The sequence below is a fragment of the Falco peregrinus genome, chromosome 6 (assembly GCF_023634155.1).
Source record: "Falco peregrinus isolate bFalPer1 chromosome 6, bFalPer1.pri, whole genome shotgun sequence".
NCBI lineage: Eukaryota > Metazoa > Chordata > Aves > Falconiformes > Falconidae > Falco > Falco peregrinus.
Genome location: NC_073726.1, coordinates 32,869,433 through 32,883,626, shown reverse-complemented (window position 1 = coordinate 32,883,626; position 14,194 = coordinate 32,869,433). Strand labels below are relative to the sequence as shown.

Genomic DNA, 14,194 nt, shown 5'->3' with positions numbered 1-14,194 from the left:
ATCATTTCTGTTCTCGAAAGTCAGTTAGGGGAGTAGCTATAAAGTCTTTATTTTAGGCCAAATTCTGCCTTACTCTCCTGAAACGTATCCTGAAATATGGATATGTCAGAGAGGACGGTTCATGGCAGCAGCCTGGACTGCATGTTAATACTCACTTTACTGGTATGCTGTACAGAAACAACATTTACCTCCATGGAGTGTGTTGTGGAGACGGATTTAGCATTGTTCTATGGATTTTATGTGTGGGGGACTAGCTTAAACACAGACTGATGGTCGACGAGTTCTACCTTCCTCTTGCAGGGCTTAACTTGTATGAGTAGAGTACGGAAAGGTATACTAAGTTCAAGCTTTCTACTGTGCGCATCTAGTTTAATACCTCTGCCTCACTGATCTCTCTCCAGTCTCTCCTGCATACCCTTAGGATGTACCTGCCTTTGTCTCCTGACCACCTAGGGGATTAAATGCCAATCTTTGGTTTCCTAACTCAAAGCTAATGTAGATGTCTTACACATCACTGACACGAATGGTCTTAGATTCCAGGTAGCTGCTCACTTCACAGGTGACTAAATTTGGGGACTTTGTTTTTTTAGGGCACTATTGCCTAATGAAGTAACTGTCCAGTATAACTGAGGGTGTCCCAGTCCTAGCCACTGTAAAGGACTAGCGTACTAACATCTTATTTGGCAAACATGGAAGCAGGCTACACTAATCAAAGCAGTTGTGTCTCTTTTTCATACCTCTACTGTTTCTATGAACAGTTGTGTAGGCTCTATAAATCAAACCTCAATCCAGAGGCTCTAAGAGAGGGACATGGAGACCTGCATCATCTGAGGATTCATTGACATGAAACAGCCAGCTGTGTGCAGCCAGAGGAAGGGATAACACCCCACTGCTCGTCTTTGATCTGCGCTTAGTGTGGATTTGTAAATCCTCAAACACACACTCAGGAGTTAAGTTTCTTTTTAACCCCAAATGTTACTTTTTTTTTCATGATCTCAGTTATCTCTTTTGTGCTCTTAAGACCATTTCCCCCAGCAGGAGAAATACATGTGGGCACTGTCCTGTACGTAGCCACTATGGTAATGAATGATTTAGAAGTGTTTAAAAGTGTTTTCACATTTTGAAAGCTCAGATTTGCTATAAAAAGCAAGTAAGGGTTGTTTTGCTAAATGTGTTTGTTCAGATTCCCTGAATCCCAAACCCACACACAGGTCCCTGGGGATATGTGAGTTCCACTGGCATTAGCAAGAATGTGACTAAAAATTTCTCATTCCTAAGCAAGACACGCAAGGACTGTAGGTCTACTACTGTAGTCTAAAGCCCTTCATGTGCAGTACAAAGCATGTGACAAATAAAGTGATATTTTTCGTACAGTGTTACAAACCTCCCTAAATAGAACAGTTATTCTGATTAAATCAATGTTTTAAGAGGAAAGGTTTTGTTTTTGTTTTTTAGAGCTGTATTCTGCAAGGTGTAGTTCCTGCTTCAGCTTGCAAGAATGGGTAAAGAACTAAAGCAAAAAATGCCAGCAACTTGTCAAACTATGCCAAGGGCTGAATGCATTGAAGGAACCATATTTTTCTAGCAGACTCAATGACACATGGATTGGAGTCTTGCTGCCTTCATATGTCTGATGATCTGCTTGTGTAAAGCTTTTTCATTTGCATACTTAAGCCACTTTGGCTGGAGGTGCTCTCAAAAATTAATGAAGTATGCCAATGTTGAAACAAATTCCAGGCACTGGCCCAGCTTATCAGCATGATGGACTTAGCTGAGCTGGCAAGTTTAAGAGCTTGTAGGAAATTGCTGAAAATAGAAACAGGAAGGGTGGAAGGAACAATATTGTGGTTGAGTGGTCCACCATGTCTTGTCTGCAATTAGAGAGTGCTTTGATTTTCTGAAACAAGTACTGTGAAAGGGGAATATTTTAGGTATCCATGAAGCTAACAGATTAATACCACTTCTTTTTGTTACGTACCTTCAGGATTCGTTGTTGTCTCAATGCACTGCATTTGGTATTTTCAGCCATCATGCAAAACATCTAGAAAAATTTGTTGCATATTTCTGCAGGTCTTCATTATGTAGGGTACGATCAAGTATTATCTGGCTTGTTTCATTGCATCTGTGCCCTAAAGCTCTGTTGCTTGTTTGCCTGCTCTGTGAAATAATGTCTTATCCCACATAAAATATTCCTTATTTGGTTCATATACTTCAGTACGTGAACTCAGGATTGGATTATTTTCAAGCAAAAAAACCCAAATACTTGTGGAAAGCAAACAGAAAAGTGTAATGAGCACAGCTAGGTGCAATTTATCTTTCCATTTGAGGGAATACTTGTGGGAATATGTTTATAATCTTTATTCAGCTCTACATGCTGATGTTAAGCACCGGGTACTTTGACTTCAGACACCTTGCTATTTCTAGAACAACTATGCCATGGAAAGGTCAATGAGAGGATTATTATGGAGAGATCTTTCCAATACTGATGCACACTAATGAAAGGGAGACAAAGAGTGATAGTGGAGACTAACCAATTGTGTAGATAGCAAGTTGTGGATTCCTCAACTGCATGGAGTATTTGATATGATCAAGGAGTTGGAACTTTGTCTGAAGAATTTGGAACAGTTTTTGAAGCATTGGGATGTGTACAATATTCATAGCCACCTTCAGCAATTACAGAGACAATGTGGAAGTCTTCTCTAGCAGGAGTGTTATTTCTTTCTTCAAAATGGGCAAGAACTATTCAGATTTGAAAGACACAAGCTAGAATTAGAGGTTGAGTTTTAGCTAGTGCAAATAATCTCATAGGCACACCTAGTGCATCAAATTAAAATACAGGTGACCTAAGCAGAAAAAATATTGGTAATGTTAGTGCAAAGAGCCTGGGTAGACTCACAGAACATGAGGTATGTTTCTGAGTGAAGGCTGTAACACAGTGGCCATAAATCTAACCAGGGGATTGAAGGGAAGCCACCCCTCGGCAACTATCGCATGGTTGGGCACACTTTTTCTAGCTTCCAAGGTGAAGGGGCATTCCTGCTGCAGTACAGCTTTCCTGCTCAAATTCAGCCCTGTGTATGACTGAAGTGTTGGAATTACCAGATTTTAAAGTTGATAAAGCTGAATATTATTCATGCTGTGTGAAAAGAGTAAGGTTGTAAAAGCACTTGGAAGTAACAAAAAGGTTGCCTGCATAACCTTAATTCAGATTTCTTGTGCATATTCATTTTTAGGTGATCATGGTTTCATCACCAGCATCCTCAGTCTCAAGCATCCTTATTTTATATAACGCGTATATTGAGGATGTTCAGTTTCAAAGCAGTTACTCAGTGTTTTTTTTGTATTCCTCATTATTTATCATGTGCAGCCCTATGTTTCATTTATCATGCCATTTGAACATTTTTCTAAAAAGAAAGGGGCTTTTAAAGCCTTAGAATGTGCTTTCTAGTGTATTGTTTGAGCATCCAGTTATCAGAGACTGTGTTTTAAAACTCATTTGTGCATGTATTTTGTCCATTTTATGGATGGAAAGCTGAGGTACAGCAATAGCAAGGCCAAAAATAGCTGCTAATTTTTGACATGCAGTTTGAGTTGCTGGTAACCTAAATTTTAAGATACCCCTGTGGCAAACTATAGGTTCAAAGCACAAATTTGCTTGCATTACATCTTTGCAAGTCAGATTCTAAGCTCTAAAGAAAATTAGAAGCTCCTTATTGGTGTCTGGCTTATTAAAAATGTTGGTTAAACCAGTTACCTAATACCTTGCAGGTTGCAGGGAGTCTGGCACACCAGGGACATCAATCATGCTTCATATTGTCCCTTGTCTTATGGAAGTATTTCAACTTTGAAAAATGACAGAAGGCAGCTTGCTTTAATGCAAAATTCAGATTCACCCCTAGAGCAGACCTCTTATAAGACCTAAATTAATGAAGTGTTTCTAGAGAAAAAAATAGTATGTGGTTGTGTTGTCAAAAACTGTGTTGTTACCTACATTCACAATGAGAGTAGTGACTGCTGGGCTGTTTGCTTGCTCTCCATTTGCCAGTTTGAACATGGAACTATGTAACACAACAGCAGGCTGAGCTGGGCTGCTGGGTAGGGAGGAACTTCTGGTCAGTTAGCTGAAAAAAAAATCTCTGTCATGCATATGCAAAGAGTGATTTTGAAGAGATTTATAAATTGTTCAGATTTGAGAGGACTTTTTTTAGTAACAGCAAAATGCACAGCCTTAATGTCAGTATTATGGCTTGCTGAATTTTAAGGTTCGTCTCCAGTTCTTCTTGGGATCCAGGGGTTTCTCAGAGAAAAGGTTGCCAGAACTTGTCAAAAAAAGGCATTTTTCTCTTATCCTCAGTCTCCCAGATAGCTGAACTGCATTTGCTGACATTTTTTTTTCAAAGAAATCAACCTGAGGCTGACACCCAACAAGAAAAATAAGCAGATTTTGCCAAAGTTGTAAGTAGCTAAAATGTGGTTTTAAAAAGGGAAGTGGTGTCAGGCATTAATAAACAGCAGTACTAGCCTGACCTGTCATAAACTCTGGAGGATGGATGAAAAAAAGTAAACGAAAATTGAAATGAAAATGGAAGCTTAATCTTAGCCAATGTATTCAAAGCCTATATTAAGTCACTTAGGTACAATTTGATGATAAATACTGTTTTGTTGAGGGGTAGGAGGAACAAGAACAAGAATTATAATGAGAATTAGCTGCAGGCTTCCAAGAATGCCTTTTTAGTCTCAAGGTGATGCACATCTAATGCTACTAGATTTGTTTATCATACATTTGTTATTTAAAGAAGAAATCAATATGGATAATTAAGATTTTTTTCCCAATTATAAATTAGGCTTCTTCATTATCCAAAAATTATATTAACTCATCTGATAGCAACTATACTGTCCAGACAGGGGCAAGAAGGCTGAAAAGGTGGAAACAGTATTGAAAGATAGAAAATCGAGCTGTATGAACATTTTAAAGCAGCTCTGGATAATGCACTAAAATAAGCACAGAACAATGATCTTCATTGCAAAAAGGATGGCTGATACAGTCTGTGTTGTTGGAGTTTTCCATTTTTACTATGTATTTTCAAAAGGTTGGTACAAAAGTTGTTTCAAGTAGGAATCAGTTTCTCTAATAGTCCTTAGCAAAATGTCATACAGGAAAGAAAGAGATTTTGGATATTCCTTTTTTTTTTGAGTCATACTGAATATTAGAAGAAATATGGGGGTAAGAAAGCCCCCAGATTTAGAAAACATCCTAAGCACCTATCATAAAAGAAAAAAAAAATCCGGACAAATATAGTGATGACTCTGAAAGGTCAGTAGTGGACGTGTCAAAATAATCTTCTATATATCTTACAAGATGGATGTGAGTGTTCCCAGACCCACTAATAATCCACTGGTGAGTGAGGTGTGATGGGTATGAACCACCAGAAAGAAGTCATAATAGAAAGAAAACATGATCACAGTCATTGTTGCCTGAAAACCTCAGCTGTAGATAACATGTTAATCTTCTGCGACTCAGCTGAACTATTTCAGAGTTTAGAAAATGCGAATCTTCTTACAGAGAAAAAGGAGAGTGAAATGAAGGACCAGAAATGAAACCAGAGTAAAATAACAAACAAACATAGAGAAACAGGATTAAACATTAATCTTGGTCCTCAGGGGTTTAGGGTAGACTCAGAAAAGTGATGGTCATGAAACATGAATGTCATACATTAAAAATTCATGCTGCTTGTGAAAGTATCCAGTATATCTCATTTTGGGTCTGGCTTATGATTTCTTTTTCCCTTTTTTAAGGTATCTTTTAAGAAGGGCGTATTATCTTTTCTAAAACCTAACCACATTTAATAGTACTATAGTACTATATAGTATAGTAATATCCATCTTTAGGGTTCTCAGTCTTTACACTCCTATACAAGGTATCTTCCCATGCGCTGCGTAGCATTTGAATAACGATTTTTAGTATCAATGAAATTCCATATCACATTAGACAGTGAAAAATACAGAAAGCATAAATGGCTAGTGCTTCAGAGATGGTTCTTAGATGAATGTGGGCAGCCTATAAGGTATGATATTGTAATCACTTAGATATTAAATTTTATTATTGTTACTCCTGTGCATATTACCTGGAAATGCAGCAGAAGACATATTTATTTGTAGTCATTGTGCTCAACGGTGGAAACTGCAGCACTGTAATAAACTCTTGCCCTCTGAAATATGTTTATCTTGTCACTGAGCTGGCTTACTAATGTGCTTTTCTACCTTTTGCAAAATGAAGGTAATGCTTGCTGCAGTTGCTATGATACAAAACCAGTGCACTGAACTTTCTGATAACATCAGCACACATTTTGTACCATGCAGTACACTGTCACTGCTGTTATGACTTTCTAAAGCCTTTCACGAAGAAGCAGACAAGTGAATCTAATCTCCCAAAACACCACATAAAATAAGGATTCACAGATATTTTACTTGTTTGCTCTGAATGACCAGCAGCAATAGTACTGAGCTCTAACTCCACTGTGGGATTGAATTTTAGACTTTTTATGAGAGGCGGCTCATGACGTAGCCTACAGCAAAACAAGGATATTACGTACTCTCTCTTGTGTTTTGAACTTTACTAACACACATAAACATGTCACCTAGCTTTTTCTCTCCAGATGTGTCTAGAACAGGCTGCATCAACCCTCTCATCTCTAGGAGAGGGAAAGACATAAAGAGGCACCTTCAGCGGGCAGTTCACCCCAGAAACCTGAGATGTTTTAAACCAGGATGATTTACCTCCTAGAGGAGCCTGCTTCTTTGTACTGTACCTAGATAGATAGCTTAAATGAGATAACTAACTTTTATATAGCTAAAACTATAGGAGATTAATCCCACTGGAAGTGATAAGGTGAATATTTTTCAAATTCTGTGGCCTGGGGATAATCCAAAACAAGATTAACAGGTGGAGATGCAGCAAAACTGGGAGTATACCGCTGTAGATGGCAATAAGCAAGGAGTCATAATGTAACACCTTGGAGAAGCAGCTGTGTAGGGAAAAGTCTGAGAAACACAGATCAACCTTCCTTCCGTGCAAAAGCAAGGTTTTTGTGAGAATATGTAAGTGGCATTTCTGTAAGAGTAGTAGCCTTTCTCTCATTTGCATCCTCTGCCTCAATCTCCCAAAGCAGAAGTGTTGGCAGCCTCTGTTTCCTGAGAGATGTTTAACGTGCTCTCTGTCAACTCTGGTGACTGTATTGTCAGGGAATCCTATTTTGATGACATTGCACCCACTAGACAAAGGATGAAGACAAGAAAATAAAACTTTTGGAAATACTAGCTTCCTGCTGACAGCTGATTAGGCTGCAGAAGAGATAGTCCTTTTATTTTTCTGTAGCTTGGAAATCCATCAGGTGTTCTCCAAGCTATTAATAATGCTTTGGCTAGCAATACCAGGTAGGTTTAATGGATTTCCCTGCCAGTGTACTGAATGTGATTGCGGTGAAGCATGAAACAACCTCTTCTAATGACTTACACCTAGACCTGATGTTAATTTTTCAAAAGGCACCTGGGTCTTTCATTAATTGAACAAGCAACCATTTGATAGTGAGTGAAAAATTAATTAAAAAGTCTGAAAACTAATAATATTCATTGCACATTGAGATATATTACTGAAATTTTTCTGGTAAAGCTCTTGAATAGTAAGTAATTGCATGTATTCATCTGGAGATGCTTTCTGTCTGTTGACACACAGTATGTAAAGTAGACATGCTCCTTTTTCTGCAGCTGGGATGACAGCAGCTCAGTTAGTAGTGGTCTCAGTGACACTCTTGACAACCTCAGCACGGATGATTTGAATACCACCTCATCTGTCAGCTCTTATTCCAATATAACTGCCTCTTCAAGGAAGAACACTCATACCCAGGTGAGTAGGTTTTCACTGCCGTTTCTTGCAACACCCCACAAACATGCTGGATAACAAAGAAAAGTGTTTGGCATCAATGCCTCTGAAACAATGAAATATTCATATTCTACGGACTTCTTTATCACACCTGCAAGATGCCCATGGGCCCTACTGACCCAACCCTGACCTATGGGCTGATGCCTGGCATGCTTTGCTCCCAGGGCACACACCGCTGCTGAAGGTGAGGGCTGGTGAGACCCTGCTCTGCCCACCCAAGGGGAGCCCCCACTGGTCCCAGCCCCAGGAACCCCTGGCCCCTGCTGTACCCTAACACAAAAAAACCAGAACATGGCTGGACCTGTGATGGGTAGATTTCTACTCACTTCATCCCATTTGAGCATCTCTTTCAACAGACAGCACAATTTAAAATAAGATAGTTTTCATATTTCATGAGCTGATAAATATCAGGGAAGAAATACACAGGCTGTACTGTCCTTTCCCTGTTCTCTCCATGGGCAGAAAAGAGGCTGAAGGAGCCCAGAGGTGGCAGTGATAAAATAAACCCATAGAGTGCTTGCAGGACTCAGTACCCCACCAGAAAAAAAAAAAAAAGAAAACAAAAAGAGATAGTCCCAATAGAGAAGTACTCTCTGCCATGTCATCTCCTGTTTACAAGCAGGGAACTTCAAGACTGAACACTCAGCATAGGGGAAGATTTGTTACCTCCAGTGATTTGATGTCAAGTATTCAAGACACAAGAGGGATGCTCCCAATCCCATTTAGACTCCTGCAGTCAGTCACTGCTTGCAATTCAGAGATCTGTGTTGTAGATCTACCTTGTGGCAGACTTTGTCAACAGGAGAAAAACACGTTTTTTTGTCATTTCCCCCAGACAGTAGAGAAATAAAGTTACTTTGGGAATGAAAATTACTTTAATCTCCAACAGGACAGATTTCAGACCAATGTCATACTCATGCAAAGATACTTGCACAAATGCCAGCATTCTTCAGCCCTTACCACTGCCTTTCCCACCCCATCCGGACCTTCCATGGTTGCTAACTGGAGATCAGCCTCTTCCCTTTCACATCAACAGTGATGGCCAGCCAATCCTGGCTTACTTGTTCCATTGCATCACCGTCATCATGACTGGGAAATCTCAGGCTGACTACTTAATTCTTTGCAGGTTTTTCATTTGGGTGGTCTTGTGTTCTAGCTGCTCAACCAGGTACTATTTGCAAATTTTTTAGTGATAGAGATGCAGCACGTGTTCCTGCCAGCTTTATGTTATGAAGGCTAGGAACAGACCTTTATCAAGTCTGCCTTTACCAGGCAGATTTATCAGAACGCAGTATACCCCATGCTAGCCTGCAATCTCAGAAGCTGATGAGCAGAATATATAACTATTATGCCAGCTGTTCTCCAGGTGTAAGATATACTCATGCAACATGGAGATCCATTTTTCAGTCGTTTTAAGTGATCAGAGCAGTGCAAGTTGGCTACAGCCTGAGGCAGAAATTGCATATTTTGTTGTTGTTTTCTTATTGAAAGATCGTTAACATTGCATTTCAGATCACATAATGGGGAAGAGAGGTTTTTAGGAAGTATTATACTTGTCATTTCTTGGAAATGATGCAGGTTGCTTTAAAAATGTATACCCATGTGTATGTAACCATTCATTTTATGAGAAAAGTTCTGGGAGCATTGCACATGTAACAATAAAACTAACAAAAACTCTCTTCTGAAGGGCGCTGCAATATTTGTGTAGATGTTTGCCTGGGCACTTTTCCCATCAGTCCTTACCCAAAATCTGTGTTAGCATCTCCAAAGCACATATAAAATTCCGGAAGTGCAGAGAGCTTTTGCATTTTGTATGCCTCAGATGATAAATATGTAAACAGCGACTGATTATTCTGTCGGTCATCTAATCAGTATTAATCCTATTTATGACAGCAGTGCCTAGGAAACAGCCACAGAGGGTCTCTGTGGAGAAGGAGCTGTGGCAACACAGAATAATAAATAGCCCTCCCCTGAATGCAATCCAGTTTGCAGTCCCACTTAGGTTGGCTGTATGAGGACAGGACTGTGGCGATACCTGAGAGCAGTGCCACATTTTGCTGTTAAAGAGGGGCAGAGGTAAGCAGGACTGGTGAGATGGTGATGTGCAAATCAGGCTGGAGGCTGAGGTCAGGAGGCTGCAGGAAAACACAGGAGGAAGGGTTACGATGCACAGCTTGTCAGCACAAAGAACGCAAGGCTTGTCAAACACAGAGGGTAGGGTCAGTCTCCAGTGTTTTTGTTTAAGCCGCTTTCACAGCTTCTACATTGTCTGTCTTGAGCTACTCCTTGTAGCACACACTTATCAGTGCACCCCAAGAGAAAGCAGATGCCACAGGGGTGTTAGGTCCTCACTGGGGCATCTTTGATGTGGGTCTGAGTTTCAGAGCAAGTGTGACCCCAGCCGGTTACCTTCACCCCTCTGGTGGGTAGGGCTTCCATAAGTCTCTCTCCTAGCTGCTCTGCTAGCTGACAAAGCTAGAGTGAGTTTCTGGTGGGAAACAATTCACGTCAGTGGAGCCAAAGCAGTAGGAAAGCCATCAGCTGTAATGCTGATGATTTTGCTGAAGATGTTAGCCTTGCTCACTGGTGGCACAGCACACTCAGAGCTGCTGGAGCAATATTCCTGATTCAGTCAGTGGAAGGCTTGGGTAAGAAAAGGCAAGAAACCAGACTGAGGTGATTTTAGTAGTATATTTAGGAATTCCCTGATTCAAGCTTTTAATAAAACCTCTCAGCACAGAGATTCATTTGTGAAATTCAGAGTGAGTTGAGGAACCATAGGGTATCACCATTGATGGTTAGAGTAAATTAAGTTTCACTTCATTATGGTTTATCTGTAAGGGACAGTTGAAACCTTTTAAAAATAAAATAAATAAATAAAAAGTCTTCCCCAAATGGGAATGTTTTTAAACTTTTCGGATAAGGATACTAATGTTTTAGAAGGGAAGTTTCCATGGCCCTTGCTACAAGTAAATCATCATGCTTGTTCTCCCCGCCACCCTGTGATTTAAGAAATCAGAAAATACTGAAGATGCTGAGACTGACCATTTCTCATGCAAATCTCTTGTAGCTGAAGACGGATTCAGAGAAGCGCTCAGTAACAGACAGTGAAACTTGGGGCAGCACTGAAGAACTGAAGAAACCAGAGGAAGACTTTGACAGCAGCGTAGACAGCAGTGGCAAGTGGAAATGCCTCCCCTCGGGGCTGTCTGAAGAGTCAGAGAAGGGAGGGCAGAAAGCATCTCTCTCTGTTTCACAAACTGGATCCTGGAGGAGAGGCATGACTGCACAAGTAGGAACAACTCAGTCCAGGCACAAAGCAGGAACAAGTGCGCTCAAGACCCCGGGTAGGAAACTTCTGTAGTTCAGATTACAGCATTGAAAATTAAGGATTTACACTTAGAATTCATCTGTAAGCGGTAAGGAATCTTCAGTGGGCTAAAAATAATCAGTGGATGTAATAGATGCGTGACAGACGTAAGGAACTGTAAGCATATTGGTAGTTCTCATAAATGACTGCAAGCCAAGATTATAATAATGCACTAACACTACTTGTTCATCTCTATAGCTGTTAGTTTGCTACACTGCATACTAGTAATTTATTAATTGCACATGAATGTACCCATAACAAAATCTGTGATTGCAGTTTGTTTTACTATCATTTGAGTACTTCAACTTCTATTAAGGAATTCTTAAAAGTACTTTTGGAGTCATCTATGCCTTATCTTTGATCTCTAGGAAGTCTGTACCTTTGATAATTGAACATATGCATAGAAATGGCCAAATATTAGAAGTTGAGATAAAAAAGAATTAACGTTCAAGTGAGAGGACTCAGAATTAGTGTTTCTCAACTAAAGCTGAATTGTCAGATTCCAGACACTGCAGGTATTCTATAGACCACTGTTAAGAGTTAAAAATTAGTTTAAAAATAACTTTTTACACACTTTCTTCAATGCTAGATGGCTTCTTGCCTAATTTTGAAAGGTCTCTCAGAAGTAGCAAACACTTCTGCAATCTAGTTTTGAAGCAAGAAACCTAATCTTCATGGAAGACATCATTATTAAGAACATCTAATCCATCATTTTACTAGGGAAACAGCGATTCTTTGTAGGACATTTTCTACAGCTTTGTCATGTTCTGATGAAATACTGCATGAGCATGCTTTAATCCCCAGTTGTAAAGGCAACTAGCAAAGGTCTCATCAGAACAAATTCAAATCCTTTGTGAGCATCTCTTGTTTCTTTGCAATTTGCAACTGCTAAACATGGTCAGCCTCTGGTCTATAAGATCCCTGAGGAGCATTGCCATGGTAGTAGTTATATGGATGCAGAAATGACACCCCTGTACTAGCAATTAAAAAAGGAGATACTAAAAGGTTTCCTGCATGTCAAGCTAAGCTTCCCAATCTGTTTTGCTGAAGATGAGCAGGCAGCCGCTGTGCAACACAGAACTCAGGCCTTTATTTTTTAAGCATATACTAATAATCTGTGTGTTTGCTGTGTAGGAGTCTGATCTATATCTTGGGGCGGGGGGTGTTTGTGCAGCATAAAAACTGGACTGGATAAAACATGAGTAGATTTTTTTCTGACTTGTAGGTGTTGCTCTTCATTACAGTTTAGTTCTTATAAGAGAAATTAGCCGCCCACCTCCAAAACTTCCATAATCATTTGAAGAGCAAACTAAAAAATTCGTTATGCTGAGTACTTGTTCCTTATTAGGAGCATGCAATAGATGCTTGAGGAGAAATTAGAATAGAAGAGAAATGGCATTTTTTGTCTGTTTGTAAAATAGGAAGAGGGTATTTACTTTCATGACAGAAGAGAATGTCTTATTTAAACCTTTCTGAATGTCACAATAACATTAGGTAGAAAAATATGGTATCTAGGTATGTGTCTATGCAGTATTGAAGACAGTCTCTCAGAAAATCAAAAATCTTGAGAAGGTATCAGGGATATGACAAAGACTTAACTCATGTAATTGGTATCTTTATAGATCAAGTAGATTCATACTGTGATAACATAATCTTTCCTTGATAAGTTTGTTTAACTAAAACGAGGTTAAACTTAGTCATAAGCTTAAAAAAATAAAACCAGTGGAAACCAAAGAATTCAGTAAGTATCACTAATTTCTATATGCATACTTAATGTCATACTTCTGGAAATGTTAACTACATGTCATGTTTTATTTTCAAATATTATTTCTTACGTCTAGAAATACTATGAAAAGAAAAAACCCCGCCATTTTTAGTTCATCAGGGATGGTTTTCTACTCTATGTTCTCCAGCTATATATAAAACTGGAAGTTCTCAAGAGAATGTCAAGCTTTTGATACTTAATACTTAGCTGTAATGTATTGTACCTGCTACTGACTGCTGATGGGGGACTAAAGACCAAATTGTTTGGTTTTCTTTGGGTGATTTTTCTAAATGTGTATTTTTTCATTTCCAAATTTTAACTATATAGTGTTCAAAATAGATATTGAGACATGACAGCTTAAACACAAGTGACCTTTTCAAATGTAAATTTATTTAGGAAAAACAGATGATGCGAAAGCTTCAGAAAAAGTAAAAACTCCCCTGAAAGGAGCCTCCATTCAGCGCTCTCCATCGGATGCAGGAAAAAGCAGTGGCGATGAAGGAAAGAAGCCTCCCTCTGGCATTGGGAGATCAACTGCTACAGGGTCCTTTGGGTTCAAGAAGTCCGGGATGGGGTCTTCTACCATAATCACCACAAGTGGAGCAACCATCACAAGTGGGTCAGCGACTCTAGGAAAAATGCCAAAATCTTCAGCCATCAGTGGGAAGACCAGCGCAGGGCGGAAAACAAGCTTAGATGGTTCCCAGAACCAGGATGACGGTGTCCTGCACGTGAACTCAAAGACGACTCTGCAGTATCGAAGTTTGCCTCGCCCATCAAAATCCAGCGGCAGTGGGATCCCCGGCAGGGGCGGCCACCGCTCCAGCACCAGCAGCATCGACTCCAATGTCAGCAGCAAGTCTGCGGGTGCTGCTGCCACCAAGCTGCGAGAGCCAAGCAAGATCGGGTCTGGGCGGTCCAGCCCTGTCACCATCAACCAGACAGATAAGGAGAAAGAGAAAGTGGCTGTGTCCGATTCAGAGAGTGTCTCACTGTCCAGTTCCCCCAAATCCAGCCCAACTTCGGCGAGCGCCTCTGGCACACCAGGACTTAGACAGCCAGGATCCAAATACCCAGATATCGCCTCCCCCACATTTCGAAGGTTAGTGCTTGTCTGTGA

The 14,194-nt window shown here is 40.0% G+C and overlaps 1 protein-coding gene across 7 annotated transcripts in view; it reads left to right on the top strand.

The window, feature by feature from the left end:
* Positions 1-14,194, top strand: part of NAV3 (neuron navigator 3) — a 414,628-nt gene that overhangs the window by 339,883 nt on the left and 60,551 nt on the right. For all 7 annotated transcript variants that reach the window (XM_055807946.1, XM_055807944.1, XM_055807943.1 and 4 more), the window contains 3 exons: positions 7,765-7,903; positions 11,010-11,286; positions 13,471-14,176. In XM_055807946.1, coding sequence (XP_055663921.1) covers positions 7,765-7,903; positions 11,010-11,286; positions 13,471-14,176 — 1,122 coding nt within the window. The remainder of the gene's footprint in view (positions 1-7,764; positions 7,904-11,009; positions 11,287-13,470; positions 14,177-14,194) is intronic.